Source organism: Anolis carolinensis, chromosome 5 (genome assembly GCF_035594765.1).
Source record: "Anolis carolinensis isolate JA03-04 chromosome 5, rAnoCar3.1.pri, whole genome shotgun sequence".
NCBI lineage: Eukaryota > Metazoa > Chordata > Lepidosauria > Squamata > Dactyloidae > Anolis > Anolis carolinensis.
The window spans coordinates 27,184,872-27,209,514 of record NC_085845.1 but is presented as its reverse complement, the minus strand read 5'-3'; the positions used below and the strand labels follow the sequence as shown (position 1 = coordinate 27,209,514).

General features: G+C 42.2%; 1 protein-coding gene across 1 annotated transcript in view; it reads right to left on the bottom strand.

The window, feature by feature from the left end:
• Positions 1 to 24,643, bottom strand: part of arhgef38 (Rho guanine nucleotide exchange factor 38) — a 61,165-nt gene that overhangs the window by 25,430 nt on the left and 11,092 nt on the right. Inside the window, exons 2-5 of the mRNA XM_008119198.3 lie at positions 24,127 to 24,317; positions 16,475 to 16,598; positions 2,832 to 2,979; positions 850 to 867 (exon numbers count right to left, since the gene is read on the bottom strand). Coding sequence (XP_008117405.2) covers positions 850 to 867; positions 2,832 to 2,979; positions 16,475 to 16,598; positions 24,127 to 24,317 — 481 coding nt within the window. The remainder of the gene's footprint in view (positions 1 to 849; positions 868 to 2,831; positions 2,980 to 16,474; positions 16,599 to 24,126; positions 24,318 to 24,643) is intronic.

Below are 24,643 nucleotides of genomic sequence, written 5' to 3'. Positions count from 1 at the left end.
ACTTTCAATTTTTAAAGCATAGATAGAATTTAAGCGATGTTAAACTTTGACCAGAAAGACCAAGGTTTAAATATACAATCAGTTCATTGGATAATTTTGAATAATTCAGACACACTCTCTTAATAATTCACAGGATTGTTGTGGGGACATAATAATAGGGAGGAATGAGAAACTGAATGTAACAAATTACAAATAACAACATAACCTGAAACAAGTTACTTGATGGAATACAGTAGAGTCTCACTCATCCAAGCTAAATAGCCCGGCAGAACCTTGGATAAGCGAATATCTTGGATAATAAGGAGGGATTAAGGAAAAGCCTATTAAACATCAAATTAGGTTATGATTTTACAAATTAAGCACCAAAACATCATGTTATACAACAAATCTGACATAAAAAGTAGTTCAATACGCAGTAATGTTATGTTGTAATTACCGTATTTACGAACTTAGCACCAAAATATCATGATATATTGAACACATTGACTACAAAAATGCATTGGATAATCCAGATCCTTGGATAAGCGAGTCTTGGATAAGTGAGACTCTACTATCATATCCTGCCTACTCATTCTAACATTTAAACATCAATATTTTTCTTACTCCTAAAACTTTCTTTTTGCAACAGCCATGTGGAAGCTGATCATTTTTCTATTTTAATTCTTTTTAAAAATCATTTAATAATAATGAGTAGAGCTAATACTTCATAAATTTCCTAAAGTAACAACTAAGACTACGGCATTTAATTTTTGAATAAATTCCAAACTCTATAGTGGGCTATATATGTAGCTCCTCAGATAAAGAGAAAAGAGAAGAATATAATAAATAATAAAGAAATATGGTACTTACCCTTCTTCATAGATCTTTCTGCCAATAGAAGAAAAAATACAGAGCTATTAGCATTCCCCTGAGAAATACTATGTTAACAACCTGGTCCTAAATCTGCTTACACCAAGCATGGGTGTCCTCATTTGCACATAATGTTTTAGTGTTATGAAGATAACAAGCCACTGTTTCGTATGCTTCTCCTCTTATCACCCCTGTTGCTGTGTGCAACTGCATATAGATCAGAAATGTCTACTTCCATTTCTGGAAGTATCACAATTCAATATTACATTCACATTCAATATACAATTAATCTTAATCATAATTTGTTCAAACAAATCAGCTGCTGAAGCTATGATTTGCAAGAAGCCAAGTTGTTTCAACAAATCACAGTTAAGACGAACCCCACCTTGTTGTGTTTGTATTATGGAGAAAGCTGTGTTCCAAAGTGTCCGAGCTGTGATAATGAATGTTACCGTAATTAGCTAGGCCAATCAAAATGACAGAAAGATTAATGTGCAAGCTTTAGAAACCAAAGATTTCTTCATCAGAAAGTACAGTATATAGAGGAAGTGGTGATGGAGGAGTGAAAATGTTAGAGTCGAATATTTCACATGTTGTCTTCAGATGTCAGAAGAAGAGTCTGCAAACTATCAGATTGGGTTTATGAGGCCACACACATCACAATGGCCCTGGCCTGCCAGAAATAAGAAAAGTGATAAAAGCAGGGCCACAAAATGTAGTTCTCCATTTGAGAATATAAATGAATTCCTTCAATGCTCAAATCCTTCTCTGTCTGGTGTAAAGTTTGCAAGTCCCTTTGCAGGAAGACATTATAGTAGCTAGTATGTATATTCAAGTATATTTTAGAAATGTTACTTTAAAAAAGGAGTCCCCGGTGGCACAGTGGGTTAAACCACTGAGCTGCTGAACTTGCTGACCAAAAGTTTGGCGGTTCAGATCAGGGGAGTGGGATGAGCTCTCCCTGTTAGCCCTCGCTTCTGTCAACCTAGCAGTTCAAAAACATGCCAATGTGAGTAGATCAATAGGTACCACTCCGGTGGGAAGGTAACGGCGCTCCATGCAGTCATGCCAGCCACATGACCTTGGAAATGTCTACGGACAATGCCGACTCTTCGGCTTAGAAATGGAGATGAGCACCAACCCCCAGAGACGGAAACAACTAGACTTCATGTCAGGGAAAAACCTTTACCTTTACTAGTTTAAAAAGCCCTGGGTTAACATATTCATGGGTCAATGTGAGTACTCTACCTGAATTATTATATTAAAAAAGAACAATTCCCTGCTATAAATAGAGTGGTGAAAGGCAAGGATTAATCAATCCCTGGATAAACTTTTAAAAAAGCAACAACTCCCTTACATTCTTCATCGCTTCTGGCCCTGGATGGGGAATTGTGGTGATGGACACTAAACTGAGGTTTAATGTTATGTCCAAAGAGTCCAGTAAGATTTGGAAGAAATGTTCAGTGAGAAAAAAAGTAATTACCTTGCATTACTCCTCATAAGATAACACCAAACGTGTAAATCACATTCACAATGAAGCAACTTGCTAATAATAGTTCTTAAAAAAAGGAATATGTAATAGTGAAGACCATAATGAAATAGACTTTAGCAGAAGAGAGTGGAAGGAAAAGCTCCAATATATTTATGTGCCATAAAGGAATTAAGTAGTATTTTATCACCATGATAATTTAAAACAGATATAGATATATTGGGAATGTTAGAAAAATGAAACACTTGGGGTTAGGAGGAAAAACAATAAAGCCTATTCTGATGGCATCATGTAGTCCCCCTCCCCATTTCAGATCTAAAGACAAAAAAAGAATACACTATTCATATTTTTAGAAAAGCAACCTAGACTGCATTCCAGGTAAACAGCATAAAATCCTGGATTCATTGGAGATATTTTACTGACAGCCCTAATAGCACTTTAATGGCAGGCAATGAACAAATGATCCAAAAACAGTCATTTGAATGGTTCTTACTTTAAGGACTGGAGACAATCTCTTATATGTTGTTTCAGCTCTTCATCTTTTTCATAAGATTCCAGCAGGACATGGGCATCATCATTTTGGTAACAGTAAACTTTATATGCTTCTTCTATCAGATCTTTAATCTGTACAAACACTTGCCCTGTTAAAATGCAAAGCAATAACAAAACAAAAAAACCTGTCAGATAACACTGGCCAACACACATTTTCGTGCCTCAAATATTAGGCTTGTTTCTGGGTATATCTGACCTGCTGATTCCAAAATTCATACCAGTTTTCCCCTATCAGCCCTAGTTTTTGAGATACAGAAGCCATATACCAGTGCATCTGCTCACCCATAGAAAATCATGATAACCAATGTCATATCTAAAACATTAGAGCTGATGCAGTCTATCCAATGCAATTTCCTGAATCAGTGCCCCAGATGACCCCAGAAACAGGCCTATAAACCAGGAGATCAAGAAAAAATATTTTAGTTGGGGTGTGAGGTGAGGTCTTCAAATATATGAACATGCTTGTTTCAGACACCTTACTCTCCTGTTTTATCCCATTTCTGAGATGAATTGTGCATGCTGAAGGAGAAGGAGGAGGAAGAAAAAGGGAGCAGGAAGAGAACAATGCCTTCTTGGTGCTAGGTGTTAAATACTCTTTTGGGAGATGCATTCTCTTAGGCCATGTGCCCTATGTTTTACAATCCTCTATTTACAAAGTTGTTTGAACAGTCCTCTAGTTGAAAGGTTGTCCAGTTCAAGTTGGGTTTTACATTAAAATGGGAAAAAGAGACTTTGAAAATATCCATCTGAGTTCGTACATCCCCTGTGAGTCCTCTCAGAGAGATAGGGAGGAATACAAATAATATTTGTTATTGGGTTGCTGTGAGTTTTCTGGGCTGAATTTATATACAGCCCAGAAAGTTCACAGTAACCCAGTGATTCCAGCCATGAAACCTTCGACAACACAACGTTTATTATTATTACATTGACAGCAGGTTGAAAAGGCACATGATTTTCATGATTGATCTTCCCCAATAAGGTATGACATATTGTTTTCCTATTTACTGTGCATCTTATATTTATACACATAAATCAGTATATGTTTATTACCTCTATTGACAGGGGCGGCTCAAGCTATACACAAACTATGCAATTGCGGAAGGCACAATCCTTTAGGGGGCACAGTTGAGGCGCCTCCGAGAGCGCGATTAGCCTGCCTCCAAGCCGGCCTGCTTGCCTCCGCTTCTCTCTCTGCTGGGCTTCCTCGCCCTCCCACCGCTCCTCCAAAGCCGGGAGGGGAAAGAGTGAAAGAGCACCAAAGCCAGGAAAACAACAGAAGCGCCTGCGGCTCCCTCGCCCTTCCACCACCCCTCCAAAGCCGGGAGGGGGGGGGCAAAGAGCGAAGGAGTACTCATCCCCGCACTGTGAGGCCCCGCAGCCGCTTCTGTTGTTTTCCCATGCCGTGGCCTCACAGCACGGGGATGGGTGCTCCTTCGTTCTCCCCCCCTCCCAGCTTTGGAGGGATGGTGGGAGGGTGAGGGAGTCACAGCCGCTTCTGTTGTTTTCCCACGCTGCGGGGATGAGTGCTCCTTCGCTTTCCCCCATAACTTGGCCATAACTTAATAACCACAGATGTAGTAAGAATATGCTACTTTCTAAAGCATAATAAAACCCTAAGCTCTTACAAAGAGCAGTACAAAAGAAAACATTATACTTCCAAAGCCAGGAGGGGGGGGGGAGAGCAAAGGAGAACTTGGTTGGGGAGGGGGGGCACCTGTCAGGACCCAGGCTGCAGAGCACCAATAACCAAACACAGAGGCCAGAATCTATCTAATATCTTTATTGTAGAAATATATAAAGTTAATAAAAGCAAGTGTAGAAATTAGTCCAGAAGTAGACCTTTCAGGAAAGGTCAAAATTAGTCCAAAGAAACAATGTCCAATATGCGATATTAAGGTCCAAAGTTGTAATCCAGTAATCGAAACACTCACTTTGCCAAGCAAAGTGAGGGGAGATGACAAGGTCCTTTAGTCCATGAAACTTAAGCAAGGCTAGGAAGCAGAACTTGATTCTTGGAACACTAGGCTTATTTCAAGGCAACAAGAAACGAGGAGCAAGAACAGGATCCGTGGTAAATTCGTGGCGAGGTCCGGGAAGCAAGGCAAGGTCCGTGGAGCAAGACAAGGTCCTGGGAAGCAAGGCGAGGCTGGAAACGGGAACAAAGGGCTTGGACGCGGGAGTAGCGAAGTCCACACACAACCTACTCCCGAAGCTGACGAATTGACTCCGCAAGATTCCTACGTGGGCAAAACACCTAAATAGGGTCTCGTTTCCCCGCCAAAGAACAATTCTCTGGGGAACCAGAACCGAAAGCCATTCTCTGTGTCCAGATGCATGACTCCCTAAAGTTTCCCATGGGAAGCAGGCTTAATCATCTGAATGCCTGGCAGCAATCCTAGCGCTCCTGCGAGAAGCCTCCTGAGCGCCTTTCTGTTGTTTATAATAATCGCGGCGAGAAAATGGGGGAGATTTCGGCTCAAGGCTTGTTTGGCAGACTTCTGGAAGGCAAGTCTCCTGCAGGTGCAAGGGCTCCAATTCTGGCTGGAAAAGCTCCAATTCTGGCTGAAACGGTGGGAAACCGAAGTTTTCCTCTTCATCTGTCACAACAGTGTTAGGAACGGGACTACATGGCCCATGAGTCATCACAGCACCAAAAATACTCCTTGCTTACACTTGAAAATTACCTAGAGCTGGTAAAGAGTCTATGGACTCTCAGGATACTTGAAACCTCTAATGCTTTTTGCAATTTGTTGGCAGTTTTTGAACTACTGTCCATCTGCGTCATCATTATTGATTTGATTTTGTTTTTACATTGATATTTCCATTGGGATTATCCTAGCAAACAATGGCTTTTCACTTGTAGAAACAAAGTGGTTGAGGACATTGTAGTTTATATACTGCATTGTACCTTATATGAAATTCCAAGATAAATACTTGGCAGGATGCTTAGAGCCTTTAGCTAATCTTAATGACATGAACATCACATCATCTAGTTCAATTGAATTGGTCCCAGTTAATGTATCCAAATTTGCTGTGAATGTAGTCCAACTCAGAATTGCTCATGATAATAAATTTCTTATAGGAAATGTGAATTCAGTAAATCTGTCTGTAAAGATTGTATTTGCATATTGCAGTTTTAAATTTTTGATAAGATTTTTTACAAAAATCTTGCGAATTTAACTGTTTCCTCAATCGGTAATTATTGATTTTTCTTTTGGCTGTAACCCATATTTGGTTGTCTAATAATAAAATTAGCTGTTTTTTGTTGTGAGCTATTTGGATTGTCTTTTTTATTTAAAAAATGCAAATAATAAGGCCAGCGTATGTTACCTTTCCTGGGGATATTTTTATTCTTTCACATCCTTATAAACTGAACAAGAAAAAAAATTAAGACATGGTAGGCCAAGAGGAAGAAAAACTGAGTGTTCTGTTCTTCAGAGGTTTGCATTAGGAAATGATAAAAGGTTCCTACCTGTGTTTTAAAATGCTTATGCTTCTTCTTTCTACAACTGCAGATAATACTGAATATGTTCATTGTTTGCATGTTATAAGGAAGTGGAAAGTTGTGTGTATCTGCTCTACTTCCTTTTGGCACTTCTGACTTGAATATGTACCTTCCCTATTCAATCCATAAGACATGGAAAATACCTGTTTTATTTCTGTACACAAAGCTTCTGCTAAAGTCTCAGGAGAAGACGTAGAAACAAAGATAGCAGTCCTGTTCTTTGGCCGTGTGAGAAAATCAGCTTCCTGGCAGAATGAACCTATTATGCATATAGTTCTAAACATGACCTCATGTGATACATCAATTTCATAGAGGCTTGCAAAAAGTACAGACACCTTTCTCAGAAGCAGCATCTCTCAATAATCCATTGGCTTAGACTTTTGATTAATGTGGAAGCAAAAAAAAAATGAATGCAAAGTACAGACAGGTGAACTTCATTGATAAGAGGCTAAATATACAGCTCTCACAAAGGTGATGTATATATGTATGTACGCCTGTCAACTTATGGCAACCCCATGAATTTCAGAAGGTTTTCTTAGGCAAGGAATACTCAGAAGTGCTTTGACTCTGAAATACATGCTGCAGCACCTGGGATTTGTTGGTGGATTCCTATCCGAGTATTCATCAGAACTGACCTTGCTTAGCTAACAAGATCAGAGAAGATCTGGCACCTTTAGGGTATTTAGGCAATATGGGTATGGTTAAATGCGGCTATGGCCTATAGCCTCCAGAAATGCAAAGGGAGAGGTTTCTGCTTTACGAGAAAGCTCGTACAACTGCTTCCATTATTTCTTTTGCCTTTTTTCTTTGTGCCGTCCGCCGGACAATAAAAAACTATAAAACTGAAACGTGCTGTCCTTTATCCGGGCGAACTGCAAATCCCTATAAGCTGTCCTATAGATATTGAACGACTGAGTCTGGATAACTTCAAAAAAGGATGTTTATTCATACAAGGTTGTAAACCTGGCACAGATCTTAAAGTTGCAGAAAATGAAACAAATTTCTATAGGTTTTAGTCACAGAATTATCCCTGGTTCCAGAAGGCAAAAGTGATTATAAAACCACTATACCCTAATCACGCTGCCTATATTAGAAGGAGAAACTCTTTCCTTCCCTATCTTTACAGCAAAGATTAGTTCTAGAAGCGATGGAATAACTCAGCTCCTCTAACTAGATTTCCTATTCCAGATCAATATAATTCAATACTTATCTAATTTGGATAGGCTTAGATTGGCCTGGTTTTGAGGATGATTTGTCCCAGTTAGCCTTGCACAGCTCCAGCACGTTGGAAGACTATAGCCAGAATGAAACTCTAAAATGGAGACTAGACCCTGGTAAAAAGGGCGGTCCTAAGATGTTGCACTCTTTGACCAATCACTGCAAAGAAAACTGCAGCCAGCTCTTGCAGATTCCAAGCCACTTTTCCTAGGCTTTTGCAGCCAGAGGCTCAAACAAAATGCAAAGGAGGGAAAACAAACAAACGACCAATAGGTAAGGCAAACCATCGTCCTGGGGGACGGAACACTCCCCGCTAAATTCCCAGGATGTGGGAATTTACCAATCAAAAACATACAAACACCTTTGTATACACAACAATACAACAGTATAAAACTTTAAACATCTCCAATAAGCAACACGAGGTCACTAATTGGTCTGTCCAGGACAGACATTTTGTCCTTACTATGAGTCTTTACTTGAACTTTTCTAACCTTACCGTCAGGGCAAGGAAAGGTCTTTAGTATAATGCCCATAGGCCAGGCATAGCGGGGCAAGTCTTTGTCCTTTGGCAACACAAGGTTTCCCACCTTGGCATTGTCCTTTGGGGTTTGCCAGAGTCTTCTGGTTGGAAGCTGGCTTAAGTATTCGGCCTTCCACCTCTTCCAGAAGTGGTTGGCTAAGGTCTGCACATGCAAAATTGGTGCCACAGTCCGACCAAATTGACTTAATTGGCCCTCTGAGGGCTATGAACCTTTTCAATGCGTTTATGAATGATGAAGTGTCCATTCCCTCTGCAACCTCTATATGGACAGCTCGTACTGACAAACAAGTAAACAAAACCGCACATCTTTTGTTATTTACAACACCACCCCTGGTTTTCCTAGTGACAACCTCCCAAGGACCAAACACATCGATTCCCACATGGGAAAAGGGGGGGTCTGTCAAAGTCCTGTCCTGAGGTAGTTCTGCCATCAACTGACTTTGACAGTTTCGTCTGAGTCGCCGACATTTGACACATTTGAAAATACAACTGTTGACCAACCTTTTGGCATTAACTACCCACAGACCTTCATTTCTAAGGGCTGCCTCAGTTAGAGTTCTACCCTGATGATGGATCCTTTCATGGTGATGCCGAACGAGCAGCAATGCAGTGTGACTATTAGGGGGTATGATGATGGGGTTTTTTACGCACACCTTGAGTTTAGCCTTGGCTAACCTTCCTCCCACTCTTAAAATGCCCTCTTTATCCAGAAATGGGTTCAGCTCACGCAAGAAACTCCGGCTGGGGGTGTTAAGCCCTTGTTCTAACCTGGCTGTTTCTTGACTAAACTCATGCCTCTGAACTGACCTGAGTATTACTCCCTTAGCCTTTAGTATGTCCTGAACTTGCAAAGGCTGACTATCTTTGCAGACTAAGCGATGTATAAGCCTAGCAACTGCTCTAAGAGGACTGCGCCACTCTAAAAAATGCTCAAAGCGGTGTAGTTCCAGGTAAGATCTTTGGCCCATCTTGATTTCTGTGGTTGATTTGCAGGCTTTCACCTCTGCACTTCGTGAGACTTGAGCATTCATAATGTCCGAAAACCTTTGCTCATCTTTCGAGAGCGCTGTGGCTTCGTCTCTCTCAGAGACTTTGAAGATGGAGGAATACTCTGGAGTTATTGCTTGGCAGTAGACTGAGATATGACTTAGGCAACTGCGCACAAGTGTAGGACGTCCACCTTTAAGCACCTGTGCTTGATTGGAGTCCAACGACGATGGTGGGTGCATCTTGTTTATGCACACTGGGCCTATGACTGTCCAGCCTAATGGCAATTGTTGTGCGATAGGTGCACCTGGAGGTCCTTTAACTTGGTCGTTCACACAGAACAAGCTCGGGCAGTCCGAGCCAAGCAAAAGGGCAATGTCCACATCTGGCCGAAAGGCTGGTATAGCATTCTTTAACCGTCGCAAATGTGGATGAGCCTCCACAACTTCTCTAGTTACAATTTGTTTTTTGTTCCGAGGGATGGAGGAACACTCAATCAGGTCTGGCAACTTGAACTGTCTCTTCTGGTCGCAAGAGGAGACAACAAAGCCAGATGCTATGCGACCCTGCAACTTCTTTTTTCCTGCACACGTAGTCATAGTGTAGTCGACCATCTTGGTTTTAAGGTCAAACATGCGGAAGAACTCTGGAGTAGCCAGGGAGGCGTCGCTCTGTGAATCCAGGGCCACATAGAGTCTCTTTCTAAGCCAAGGGCTCTTGGCTGGATATACATCCGCTAGGCAGATAGGATGACAAACTCTGTACTGGTGCGAGTCAGAACACAGCTCTGTACAGGCGACTGCTGAAACTTCCACCTGCATCTCTGGTGCGGCTGGCTTGTCGGTGTCTTCGACTGCTGACTTTTCTTTTGGTGAAGCGTTCTCTTTGGGGTGGGAGATGATATTGGAGTTGTGCATTGCGGTGCAATGCTTGAGGCTGTTGCATTTCTCACACTTGATGTTTTCTTTGCAGTTGGATGCAAAGTGTGGAGTTGCTCCGCAGCATCTAAAGCAGATTCCCTGCTTTTGAACTAGCTGTTGCCTTTCTTTGTATGTCTTTCTACTAAACTCCCTGCAGTTGGCCAAGCTGTGAGGCTTTTGGTGAATAGGGCAAAGCAACTCTTTTACCTCCGACCTGGGTTCATCAGTCTTGTGTTGAGTTTCGACTGCCTTTACGCTGACAGGTCTATTGGCCTCTCTAGGTGGTTTCTTGTCCACTTCAGGTGCCTTCTCTGGCTGGGTCCCTTGGTATAAGGTGGGGAGGCCCGTCTGCGGATCATTCCTTTCTCTGGCTGCCCTGGTGATGAACTGGACCAAATGAGAAAATGGAGGGTATGCCTGGGAGTGGGCCTCCTTGTAGTTGAAGACCTCCTGTCCCCAGCGTTCTTGCAAAGTGAAGGGCAGCTTGGTCAAGATCTGCCTCTGGGACAGGTGCTGATCGAGGCACTTCAAACCGGGCAGTTCTGGATTCTCCTTGGCCGACTCTAATTCCGTAAGGAGATCGCTGAGGTCCCACAAGAGTTTGAAGTCTTTGAGTTTTAAAGCTGGGAACCTTTGGAGCTTGTCCATAAGAGATGCTTCAATCTCTGTGCTGGCCCCATACCTCTGCTGCAACCTGGCCCAGGCCTTTTCCAGGGCTTTGTCGGGATCGGCTACGTGGGCTGCGTAGATCTTCTTAACTTGTGAGGATGAGGCTGGGCCCAACCATGCAGCCAGAAGAGTCAGTTCTTCCTCCGGCAATAACTTTAAGTCTCTGATTGCTCTCTGGAAGGTGGCCTTCCAGAGAAGAAATTCCTCAGGCTTGTCCGAAAACTTTTCGACACCCTTGTCCTTAAGATCTCTTCTGGGGCTTCTGATGATGGAGACAAGCTGGGACTCTGGCGTCGAAGGGAACAATTGAGGAGTTTGCTGTTGTGGAGTGGACTCCCACCGTGTACCTTGCGTCAACCTTTGGCCTCTTGGAGGGATGACATCGACCACTGACGAATCGATGGTTCCCTGTGCAGCTGTCTGTAGGGGCCAACTAGCGCTCGGCCTTGAGGCCCTGATTGACTGACCTAGGGTTTTAGCAGGAGGCACAGGTAGCTCGAGCAAGGGTGAGCTCCCCGCTATGACGCTCTGCTCTGCAGGAAACTCAAACGTGACTTTGGGGCCCTGCTCTGGGTAAGGAGAGAAGTCTTCCTGTTCCTCATCCGAAAACTGGCTGTTTAAGCTATTAAGATGCACAAGCACCTTGGAAGAAGGGTCCTGTATTGGTAACTGGCTTACATTTTCTTCTGTGAGTGGCTCAATTAGGGCCTTGGCCAAAGTCTCAGCCCTTACCCTTTTGGCTGCGGCATCCATCTTTATTCTAAGCATCTCTATACGAGCCTGTTCTATTTGCATTTCGCTTTGTCTTTGGGCCTGTTCCATTTGCATTTCGCTTTGTCTACGGGCCTGTTCTATTTGCATTTCGCTTTGTCTACGGGCCTGTTCTATTTGCAGTCGTTGCTCTTCTTCTTTAAAGGGAAGGGTGAGATCAGCTGCCTTAGCATCAGCCTCCGCCCCCGCTACCTTGCTCTTTAGCTCTAGACGTGCAGCCTCCTTAATGTGCAAGGCAGCTAGGGAAGAGATGGCACTCCCAGCAGCAGAAGACTTGCTAGAGTGGCTATGTTTAGATGATGCACACTCCCTTAGTTTAGATACCTGGCTAGAGCGGTTGGACTTAAGACTAAGTGCCACAGCAGGTGATTTTAAAAGATTGGTCTCATGGCTGCTTAAGGAAGACTGATTTCCTTTTGGCTCAGACCTTAGATTAACAGATGGAGAACTAAATTCCAAGGCATCTAGAATTGCCCTCACCTTATTTTCTTTCTCATTAGTGTCAGCTAAGACACTCACTATTTCTAACTCTGAATCCTTGGCGTTAATGCGCTCGAGGACCTGGACTATCTTAGACACCAAACCCCTCCAAATACCGAAGGCTTCTTCGAGGTCTGTCTGTAATATGGCTGGCACCCTTGTGATACCCAAGCTCTCTATTCTGTCCATTAATGTTACAATTCGCTCCCATGCCGAACCTAACCTCACATGGAGGAGCTCCTTTTCATCTATTAGATGGGCTAGCATCTTGGCTGAAGGGTGCTTTATCCTTTGGGGCCTTTCATTCCTACTTTCAGCCTCAGAAGGAGGTACGCCATCTGTATCATCTTGAAATTGCATAGACATTATGTATTCTTAATAGCGAGTAAATTTACAACAAAGGCAAATGCAATATACCTGCAAGTAAATTTACAATAAAAGCAAATTCAATATATAATACAATTCACAGCACTTAACCATAGCAATATATATCACTAAGTAACTATACTTTACAAAGATTGTGACCTTTGGCGCCAGATTTTGGTGGGCAAGCTGCAAAATGTCAACTGACAGCAACTTGCCACTTGATACCTCCCTTGCCCGAGTGACGTAAACTGCCAAAATGGCGACTTCGCCAAATTTTCAAGCACCTCGTGCTCTGCGGCTCAAGGCCTGCCGCCGAAGGAGCACCGAGGCTGGCTTTGGAAAGGAGGAGAGAAGAGACGCCTCCTCCCCGCTGTGAAGGGAGGTCACCACCGCAGGTCGATGAGGCAGGTCACCACCGCAGGACGATGAGGCAGGTCACCACCGCGGGACGATGAGGCAGGTCACCACCGCAGGACGATGAGGCAGGTCACCACCGCAGGACGATGAGGCAGGTCACCGCCGCAGGTCAATGAGGCAGGTCACCACCGCAGGACGATGAGGCAGGTCACCACCGCAGGACGATGAGGCAGGTCACCACCGCAGGACGATGAGGCAGGTCACCACCGCCGGACCAGGAGGCAGGTCACCACCGCAGGACGATGAGGCAGGTCACCACCGCCAGACCATGAGGCAGGTCGAAGCCGGCCGAGTGCTCCGGCCGAACTCGCAGCAGCGTTGCCAGGCCTGTCCAGGTTCTAGCCTGGTTCTGGTGGGCTTCACGCCTCAGAGCCAGCCAAAGAACTGTCGCTGGTGCTCCGCGGCTCGAGGTCTACCGCCGAGGGAGCCCTGGACGTTGCTGGGAACTGCACAGCCTGTGCAAACCCAGAAAGCCACTGGGCCACGTGCGCACACGCGAGCCAAATAGCAAGAAAATAGAGCCCCACTATTTGACTCCTTCAGGTCTGAGAGCGGGCTCCACTGCCTCAGACGCTGGTAGAGTCTTTAGGTATGCAGACTGAGCTCAGGCGGAAAAGCCGCGGCCTATACTAAACTTCCTAAACTATAAAAAACTATAGGCTGTGCAAGCTAGCTCAAGCGGAAAAACTGCTGATCTACCTCAAAACTGTGCCGTCCGCCGGACAATAAAAAACTATAAAACTGAAACGTGCTGTCCTTTATCCGGGCGAACTGCAAATCCCTATAAGCTGTCCTATAGATATTGAACGACTGAGTCTGGATAACTTCAAAAAAGGATGTTTATTCATACAAGGTTGTAAACCTGGCACAGATCTTAAAGTTGCAGAAAATGAAACAAATTTCTATAGGTTTTAGTCACAGAATTATCCCTGGTTCCAGAAGGCAAAAGTGATTATAAAACCACTATACCCTAATCACGCTGCCTATATTAGAAGGAGAAACTCTTTCCTTCCCTATCTTTACAGCAAAGATTAGTTCTAGAAGCGATGGAATAACTCAGCTCCTCTAACTAGATTTCCTATTCCAGATCAATATAATTCAATACTTATCTAATTTGGATAGGCTTAGATTGGCCTGGTTTTGAGGATGATTTGTCCCAGTTGGCACAGCTCCAGCACGTTGGAAGACTATAGCCAGAATGAAACTCTAAAATGGAGACTAGACCCTGGTAAAAAGGGCGGTCCTAAGATGTTGCACTCTTTGACCAATCACTGCAAAGAAAACTGCAGCCAGCTCTTGCAGATTCCAAGCCACTTTTCCTAGGCTTTTGCAGCCAGAGGCTCAAACAAAATGCAAAGGAGGGAAAACAAACAAACGACCAATAGGTAAGGCAAACCATCGTCCTGGGGGACGGAACATTCTTGTAAAGACATTTCTTACAGGCATTTCATCAAACTGTTCTTGCATTCCACAAAAGAGTTTCAAAAAAGCAGTTATTCTGAATAGCAGTCTTTTGTGACTGTCTTTTGTGATATCCTTTTTTGTCCACCAAACTATAAGTTAGCTTGATTCAGAAGTTTGTCTAACATGGGTTGCTGTGAGTTTTCTAGCCCCAGCTTCTGTCAAACTAGCAGTTCGAAAATATGCAAATGTGAGTAGATCAATAGGTACCGCTTTAGTGGGAAGGTAAAGGCTCCCCATGCAGTCATGCCGGCCACATGACCTAGGAGACATCTATGAACAATGCCGGCTCTTTGGCTTAGAAAAGGAGAGGAGCCCCACCCCCTAGAGTCAGACTCGGCTAGACTTAATGTCAAGGGGAAACCTTTACCTTTATGGCCATGTTCCAGATGCATTTTCTCCTGACATTTCGCCCACATCTATGGCAGTCATCCTCTGAGGGTCTATTGGGAACTAGGCAAGTGGGGTTTATGTATCTGTGGAATGTTCAGGGTGGGAGAAATAACTCTTGGCCACCTTGATTAGCATTGAACAGTCTTGCAGCTTCAAAGCCTGGCTTCTTCCTGCCTTTGTTGGGAGATGTTAAATAGCCATGACTATTTCCTGTCTGGAATTCCCTTGTCTTATGAGTGTTGTTCTTTATTTACTGTCCAGATTGTAGAGTTTTTTTTAATATTGGTGGCCAGATTTTGTTCATTTTCATGGTTTCCTCCTTTCTGTTGAAAATGTCCACGTGCGTGTGGATTTCAATGGCTTCTCTGTGTAGTCAGACATGGTGGTTAAGAGTGGTCCATGAAAACATCAGGACAGAATGCTTCTGGAACATGGCCATAGAGCCCGGAAAACTCACAGCAACCCAGTGATTCCGGCCATGAAAGCCTTCGACAACACTTTGTCTAACATGTTAAGATCCTCTCTCAACCCACTTTTCTGCTGCTTTTAAAATGTCCCAATTTTCTCTCCTCTACCCACCTTCCTCCTTGTTCTCAGTTTGCTGTAAAGTGAGTTCAAAGTGCCAAAGTGGTTTGCGCTCAAATAAATCAAGGTGGAAATATTAAGAAGAGGCAGAATTTTGCCTTCGTAGTAGTCCCAAGCAAAAGCAAACTGCTCCTGCCTTTCCTAACTTGTCTGTTCTTCATAATTTTCACATATACTTTTGCCATCTTGACCACACAGTCATGTTGCTTGGCTACACATCTCCTGTTTTTCATCTTGGGAAATGTTGGAGGGTATGAGATTCAAGCAAAAAAAAAAAAAAGCAATCGAGGTGAATGCAGTTGGGTAATCCTTTTATTAGGGTTGACCAAAAGGTCATCAAGAAGTTAAGCCTTTGAGTGCACAGAAACTCTTAATCAGTCTAGATGTTAAACTAAAAAAATGGAAAGGGAAGCTACAGGGAGCAAGAGATTTTGCTGGGCAAGATAGAAAAAAATCAGTACTTTTTAAAATGAATTCCAGGAAATGTTACACATTAAACTCGGGAGAAGCTTGGTATTAAAAGGAATCTGAGAAAAGCAGAGAAAGGTGGTCCTTTGAAAATATAAAACTCAGGACTTATTTTGGTTTCTTTTTTAGCACTGATATTCATGGCCAAACAACTTCCATTATATTATGGATAGGGTCATAGGGAACATGTAGTATCCCAGACTGCTGCTGCCCTGGAGACTAGGACGCAAAACAATGGCTTCAAACTACAGGAAAGGAGATTCCACCTGAACGTCAGGAAGAACTTCCTCACTGTGAGAGCTGTTCAGCAGTGGAACTCTCTGTCCTGGAGTATGTGGCGGCTCCTTCTTTGGAGGCTTTTAAGCAGAGGCTGGATGGCCATCTGTCGGGGATGCTTTTTTGGCAGGGGGTTGAATTGGACGGCCCGTGAGGTGTCTTCCAACTCTATGATTCTACATGTTGGACTACAACTCCTATCAGCCCCAATCAACACAACCTACAGCTCTGAGAAGCTATGAGAGTTGAACTCCAACACCATTTGGAGGGCTGTGTTATTCCCCACCCCTATTCCAGATGATTTCAGTGGCAGAGAAACAGCCTTTGGGTCTTGTTTCCTTCAGCATCTAAGACCGCTACCTTTTACTCATGAATCCACAGCTTTTCTGTTTAAAACTAATCATGTTCTTTCCATCATCTGTTCCTTCGCTAACAGAGAAGGAGTGGGTTGAGGCAAATGGGTGTTTTATTGCCATCAGTTTGATTCCGTGAGGTTTCAGAGAGCTCAAAGCAGACTGCAAACATACCAATTACTTGCATGGCCGGTTCCACGTCCGTCGTCGCTTCTTCCAATAATGACAGCAGTTTGGTTGATATTTGATGGAGAGATTTGATGTTGCTAAATAAGCCATCCACGTCAAACCTAGTAATCTGAGGAAACACAAACATTGGCAGCAATTGTCAGTGAAACAAGGGGTGGGAGCTCTTGCTTACTTTCCTCTTGCTCTGCTAGTTTGCTCCACAGTGTGCGCTTCACTCCTGAAAAACACCTCATTTGCGACAATCTAGATTTCTACTTCTTTTTAAGAATGCATTTTCAGTTGATACAACTTATTGGAGAATGCTTAACAAAGTGTGTAAATCCGCCCTCTGCAATGATTTTGCCATCTAGATACTAGGACTGCAACTCCAAGCATCACCAGATCCATCATCCCCAAACAGTTTTAGTGCAAAACGTCTGGACAAACCATCTGGATAACACTAACAGCCATGACTCAATGCTATGTAATTCTGGATTTATAGTTTTGTATGACATTTTACCTTTCTTTGACAGAGAGCTTTGAGGTCACGATGAACTACAAATTCCAGGATGCCATAGGATGGCACCATAGCACTTAAAGTGGACCCAAACTGCTATAATTCTGCAATGTGTTGGGGAAAGGTTGGTAGAGATATTAATTTTGAACTCTTTCTATGCATCTAGAGGTAAAATCTTATACTACAATATAGTTATATTCAGCAAGCTGCCAAGTAAAGGGACGTTCCCATCATTTTAATTGTTGCTTTCACTTTTCTTACAAATAATAATGGTGAAAGCAAAGCGAATAATTGGTGTGTGCACATGATCTGCTCGATTATTCTATTCCTTAAGGACCACTTCCTCTAAAACACACATCTATTATCCCTTTTACAGAGGTTATATTCACACAGTAGACAAATGGATCTATTTTATGAAAAATTAAAATGCACAGACTAGAATCAATACAAAGAGGTAGGAGCATACCTAAAGAGATTTGTAATGAAGGGAAAATGCTATGCTCTGCAAAAGAAACCAGAGGCACAAAATTGGCTTAGCTCCCACCCCTTAAAATCAGTTCCTTTAGAAACATTTTAAATATCCACCTTCCCTTTGGTATATTTGGCATTTTTATAAGATATAGGAACAATGGAAGTCTGTGGCAATCTTAGAACACCCAGCAGGGAATAATGTGTGAAGCTAACAACAATGTTGACTTTGGCATGTAAGTGAGTACCTTCAAACATCCCTATCCATTAGTATTCATTAGTAACAGAATTGTGTATTTACCCAGACGCTTACAGAAAACAGACCCAAAGATTCAAATTGCATGTTATAGTAACAGGAACAGTATAATAATTGCTAGTAGAGACAATCTTGATTATAGGGGCCAGTAACATTTTTGGTCTGTCACGAATTTGAAACACACACTCTTGTTATTCCTATTAGGAGTCATCTGGAGTTCTTAAAAAAAACATCTTTGGCATAATACATGTGAATGCAATCTTAAAAGAAAAGTAACATATAAAGCTATCAAATAAACATTTCCCCTTCTAATAGCATAATGTTCTATAATTGTAGGCTTTTCTGAAAAGGAAATTTTGAGAATGTCCAGTTCCTTTGTCCTGATTTTGCCTGGCAGCTGTGATGGCCTGGATGAGGGCCAACAAGCTGAGGCTTAATCCAGACAAGACAGAGGCCCTAATGATCAGTCACAAGGCCGATCAGAGTATAGGGTGGCAACCTGTGCTTAACAGGGCTACACTCCCCATGAGGACACAAGTCTGCAGTCTTGGGGTCTTCCTGGATTCACTGCTGACACTTGAAGCTCAAGTGTCTGTGGTGACTGGGAGGGACCGTACCTCAAAAAGCCTGACTTGGCCACGGTGGTCCACACCTTAGTTATATCTAGAATGGACTACTGCAATGCACTCTACATGGGACTGCCTTTGAAGTTGGCTCAGAAAATGCAGTTAGTGCAAAGGTCGGCAGCCAGATTACTAAATAGGGCTATTTAGTAATGGGGAACATACCACACATCTATTAAAGCAGCTCCACTAGCTGCCGACAAGTATCTGGGCCCAATTCAAAGTGCAGGTTATTACCTACAAAGCCCTATATGGTTTGGGTCCGACCTATCTTTGAGACCACTTCTCCTTCTATGAGCTAGCATGGGAACGAAGATCTGCCAGGAGGCCCTCCTCTCAGTCCTACCACTGTCTCAAGAGCAATTGGTGGCAATGAGAGAGAGGGCCTTCTCGGTAGTGGCCCCCAGGCCTTGGAATACCCTCCTGAGAGAGATAAGGCTGGCTCCCACTCTAAGTATTCTGGACACATCTGAAAACATGGCTTTTAAACAAGCCTTTGACCATGTCTATTACCTTAACCCTTCTGCCAACCTAGCAGTTCGAAAACATGCCAATGTGAGTAGATAAATAGGTACCGCTCCGGTGGGAAGGTAACGGCGCTTCATGCAGTCATGCTGGCCACATGACCTTGGAGGTGTCTACGGACAACACCGGCTCTTCGGCTTAGAAATGGAGATGAGCACCAACCCCCAGAGTCAGACATGACTGGACTTAACGTCAGGGGAAACCTTTACCTTTTATTACCTTAACCATTACATTCGAGGATCTAGTGATTGTTTTCACTTTGTACTTTATGGGTCTGACATTGTATACAGTTTGTTTATATCCGCAGCTTGTTGCATTTTACTGAAGTTTTTATCAGTAGGGGTTTTATCGTTTGTTTTATATAGCTTTTGGGTGTAAAATTTTATTGTGCTGCTTTATATGTTCCTGTACCTACTGTATTCTACATGTTATCACACTATTGAGTACTTTTGTGAGCCACCCCAAGTTCCTTCGGGGAGATGGTAGCGGGATATAAATAAATAATTTATTATTATTATTATTATTATTATTATTATTATTATTATTATTATTATTATTATTATTATTATTATATTCTCAGGTTTGCTCTTTCTGGAAATACCCCAGATTTCCCTGCTTCATGCTTCACATGTATTCATCCATCTCCTAATAACTATGGGCGCTTCCAGACCAAAAAAAAAAAAATCCCGGGACCTGACTGCATGTCCCCACACAGACCTGCTAGTTCCAGGATTGGGTTCCACACTGTCATTTGTATCGGAACAAGATGGAGGGAGGATGGGGGCCATCTGACGGAAGTTATTTTTTAAAATCCCTCAGTTATGCGCTGGATCGTATATGTGCACATGTGAATACCTTAATATAAATATAAGCAGATTCGCATGTGCACATATGAAGTTCAGCGCATAACGGAGGGATTCTTTAAGAAAAACTTTCACCTGATCTCTCTCTTCCCTAACTGTTAATTCAACCTCTGTTTCAAATCATGAAGTGTAAAATAAAAATGTTCTGAGAGTTCTAATTGCATTTCATTTGTGCTTCCTCTGAACTACCTGTGTGTCCCTTTGACAGCCCGATCAGCTGATCAGCTGTTGCTGGCTTTTAAAAAGTGCACATGCACTGAAGCAGTCTTCGGAGGGAAGAGGAGCTCATGTTTTGCATGACTGTAGAGATATACAATGATGCAAAGGTGCACATTCTCCAACTGGAATTGGGATATAAGTGGACCTTTTAAACATGTGTTTTCCGTGTATTTTTGCAAATTTGTGCGGATTTACCAGTAGTGTTATTCCCCTTTTAACCTGATAACGTCCACGTTTTAGGGCCTGTGTAGAAGGGCCCTATGTGACACTAATGAGTTGTGAAACATTACAGTAATTGATTTTCACCAATTTATAATATTGAAAAAGTGCATTAAAATTATATACTGGTTAAACAGTGGAATCATTTTGATTTGGTGCACATATCAAAATTGTGCAATTTATGAAGAATAAATTATTTTTAAAATATTAGCTTAAAAAGTGTCATGCAAGACGACTAATGTCGAGAAAAGGAGCATCGAGGCACATTTTGAGACTTCTCACAGGAACACCCACACTTTGATCTCTACAATGATCTAACACATGAGAATCTGACAGTTCAGGGGTCCCCAAACTAAGGCCCGGGGGCCAGATGCGGCCCATCAAAGCCTTTTATCCGGCCCCCACGGCACAAAGGCATAAGGGGGTTGGGCTAAATGACCCAAGGGGTCTCTTCTTCTCTTACAACAATTATTATTATTATTATTATTATTATTATTATTATTATTATTATTATTATTATTAACATTAAGGCTGGGTGACCATCTGTCAGGGGTGCTTTGCTTGTGTTTTTGCTGCACAAAGCAGGAAGGGGGTTGGACTCAATGGCCCAAGGGGTCTCTTCCAACCCTCTTTTTTATTATTATTGCTGTTATTATTATTATTATTATTATTATTATTATTATTATTATTATTATTTTTACAGTAGAGTCTCGCTTATCCAACATAAACGGGCCGGAAGAACGTTGGATAAGCGAATATGTTTGATAATAAAGAGGGATTAAGGAAAAGCCTATTAAACATCAAATTAGGTTATGATTTTACAAATTAAGCACCAAAACATCATGTTATACAACAAATTTGACAGAAAAAGTAATTCATTACACAGGAATGCTATGTAGTAATTACTGTATTTACAAATTTAGCACCAAAATATTACAATATATTGAAAACATTGACTACAAAAATGTGTTGGATAATCCAGAATGTTGGATAAGTGAGACTCTACTGTATTTTTTATTATTATTGCTCAGTGGCCAACTATAGTCCGGCCCTCCAACGGTCCGAAGAATTGTGAACTGGCCCCCTGTTTAAAAAGTTTGGGGACCCCTGTGACAGTTCCTATCCCTTTTTAAAATAAGCGCCTTTAGCCGTATTTGCAATCAGGGGCTTTGAAGATAATTGCTCTCTGACATCAAAACCTCAGTCTCTACACACTTTAAAAAGAGTGTGAAGATGGAGTACCATGGGGAACTGCCAGAATTAGTCTTGCGTCATATGATGGGCTCTGTGGGACTCAGTCCTTAAACTGTTTTTAAAGTGTGTAGAAAAGGGAAGGGGAGGGCGCTGCTTCTGATGAGGTCTCTAGAAAACAGATTATACAAAAATATTCTCAACTCAAGCATGAGTTTATGGTCAGTGTTACCTGGAACTTTTGAGGTTTTAGCCGTCTCTGTCAAAGAATCCTGGTGCCTCATCAAATTACAAATCCCAGGATTCCATAGCATTGAGTCTTAGCAGATAAAGTGGTATCAAACTACATTAATTCTACAGTATTGATGAACTCAGTGTTTCCACTGGTTAGACAAATTGTGTTATTCTGAAGTCCAAATGAACAGGAAAATGTTGGGACACAGAAGAGATCTGTTTGTATTGGGACACAGCAGCAGTTCCTTCCTGCATAAGCTTCAAGGAAGAGCATGACATAAGAATGCATTTGTGGTGCATATCACTGATAAGATGTCATTTGTGTGTCAGACCTGTTGCTCATCTACAGTTAAAGGCTGCCACCCACAGCGCATCCTATAATTCCCAGTAGAGTTTTGCCTTGGTGGCTCAGGGCAAAAAACATCCAGCATGTACTGTCTAAATGGAAACCAGACAACTTTGAAGCTGAACAGCAGAACAGTGATATAAAATCTGCATAAAAGGATATGATTGTGGTAATAACTTCTATTAGTTTTGCTGTCTAAAACAGTCTCCTGGGACTTGCATTGCTTTCCTGTAAAGTGTTTTCTTACAGTTAAAATTCACAGAGCCATTGCAGTTTTTTATCTGAAAAATGCAGTTCTTCACAGAAAATTATTCTTGTGTTCTAAAAGATTATATTGTCCATGGGATCAGCTCCAATGTATGGCAAAAACTGGGGGTATATGACTTGCTGCATTAGGTGAGGCCACAATGACCCATTGGTTTTCCCAGACCAAGGTTTGGAAAATAACAACAATTTGCTTGCAGCTTCCTGAATCTGCCCAAGGAATTTTGCCCCCAAAACGTATTTTTCCAAATCCTGTCTCAGACTTAGCCACATTTCTATTATTGTTTGTATATGCATGTATGTTATTATTATATTATTATTTATTTATGACCTCCCTTTCTCCCAGGGCAGATACTGATGCCTTGATCTTGGTTTTAACCAATTAATGAATACTTCCTGGCCAATTCTTCTAAATGATTTTGTTTCTTCAATATGAAGAAGATACTAAAGTCCCCCCCCCTTTTCCCCTCCCAAAGGTTATAGCCAAGTAACCTAAACCTTGGAAGGGGACTAGTTTAGGAAGCTTGGTAATGTTATGTTAACCATCTTGGAACATGTGACTTAATGAAGAAGAAATGCCATTAGCATCTGCAAGAGATAGATATAAACTTCTTCTACACTGCCATACAATCCAGGTTATGAAACAGATCATCTATATTATCTGCTTTGAACTTAATTATACGAGTCTGCACTGCCATATAATTCAATCCAAAGCAGATAATCTGGATTTTATATGGTAGTGTAGAAGGGGTCACAGAGTGGTAGTGAAAGTTGTAAACTTGCATATGTGAATATGTGGCTTAGAGGATTGTGCATTTTGAATATATAAAAAAATTGTTTGATAAAGATTTGTAGAATGTAGAAGTAGAAATATGGCCTTGCTTAGAAATGTTTGGAAAAGGGTTGTGAATGTAGAGCAGAGAGGGCAGCTACACTGTTGAATGAATGTAGTTTGAGACCACTTTAACTGCCACGACTCAAGTTTATGGAATCCTGGGAGTTGTAATTTGGTGAGGCACCCACACTCTTGAGCAGGGAATGCTAAAGACCTTATAAAATTATCGCTCCCATGATTCCATAGCATTGTGCCATGGTAGTTAAAGTGCTATCAAACTGCATTTTTACAGTGTAGATGAAACCAGAATCCTCATGCTTCTGAGAATTATAATCTAACAACTAACTTTTATAAACTGCACAGGCAGATTAAGTCTTTCTCTTCATTCACTTCTGCTGTTTTTCACCCTTGTGAATAAAGACCACTGCAGAATTATAGCAGTTTAACACCACTTTAACGGACAGGGCTCCATCCCATGGAATTGTGGGTGTTGTAGTTTGCTGTAGTTCTAGAGAAGTGTAAATATCTTACAAAATGAAGCCCCCAGTGGCACAATGGGATAAACGCTTGTGCTGGCAGGACTGCTGACTGAAAGGTCAGTGGTTTGAATCCGGAGAGTGGGGTGAGCTCCCATTTGTCAGCTCCAGCTTCCCATGCGGGGACATGAGAGAAGTCTCCCAGCATCAAACATCTGGGCATCCCCTGGGCAACATCCTTGCAGATGGCCAATTCTCTCACATCAGAAGCAACTTGCAGTTTCTCAAATCGCTCCTCACATGAAAAAAAAATCGTACAAAACTAAAAATCATAGGATTCCATAACATTGAGTTCTGACAGTTAAGTAGCATTCTAGAATTCTGCAGTGTGGATGCTGCTAAAGCCTTTCAAATTTTGTGTGAAAGGATGACTTTCTTTAGTGGAATCATATTGGGGGTTCTTCCCATCAGGAATTCTGCATGCAGTGTTTAGATGAACATCCTCAAAGAACTAAAGCCATGGGGATGCGTGAACTTCTTTCATGTCAGTTTGGTCATTGTTTCTGATCTTTGCCAGGCAGAGAGATACCTGCCCCATTCTGACCACCCAGAATTTCCTCACCTGTTTTTTTCTCAAGGGCTCCACTACTATCCTGATGCATAGTTCCAGATCATTGAGGTAGTCTCTTTCTGTCTGGACCATTTCGGCGATGATCTTTTGCCTTCGTGCCATCATCCGCCTGTTCAGCTCTTCTTCATTTTCCAGGGGTGAACCAATGGGTCCTGAGGAACCTGCTTGGGGTGCCATTTTTTCTGCAAAATAACAGAAATAGTTTGTTTTAGAAAACAAGCAAACAAGCAAAAAACAAAACAAAACAAAATAACCTTCTGCTAACATGTTTATGAAAAATGGCATTAAGTCATTAAGCCATTTGAAAACTGAAAACATGTGTGTGTCTATGTGCCTCCATGTCACCCTATGATAACTTTTCTTAGATAAGGAATACTCAGATCTGCTTTTGCCCATTCCTTCCTTTGAAATGTAGCCTATAGCACATGGCATTTGTTGACAGCCTCCCATCTCCCACCAGGGCCGTGCAATGGGTTAAACCCTTGTGCCGGCTGAACTATTGACCTGA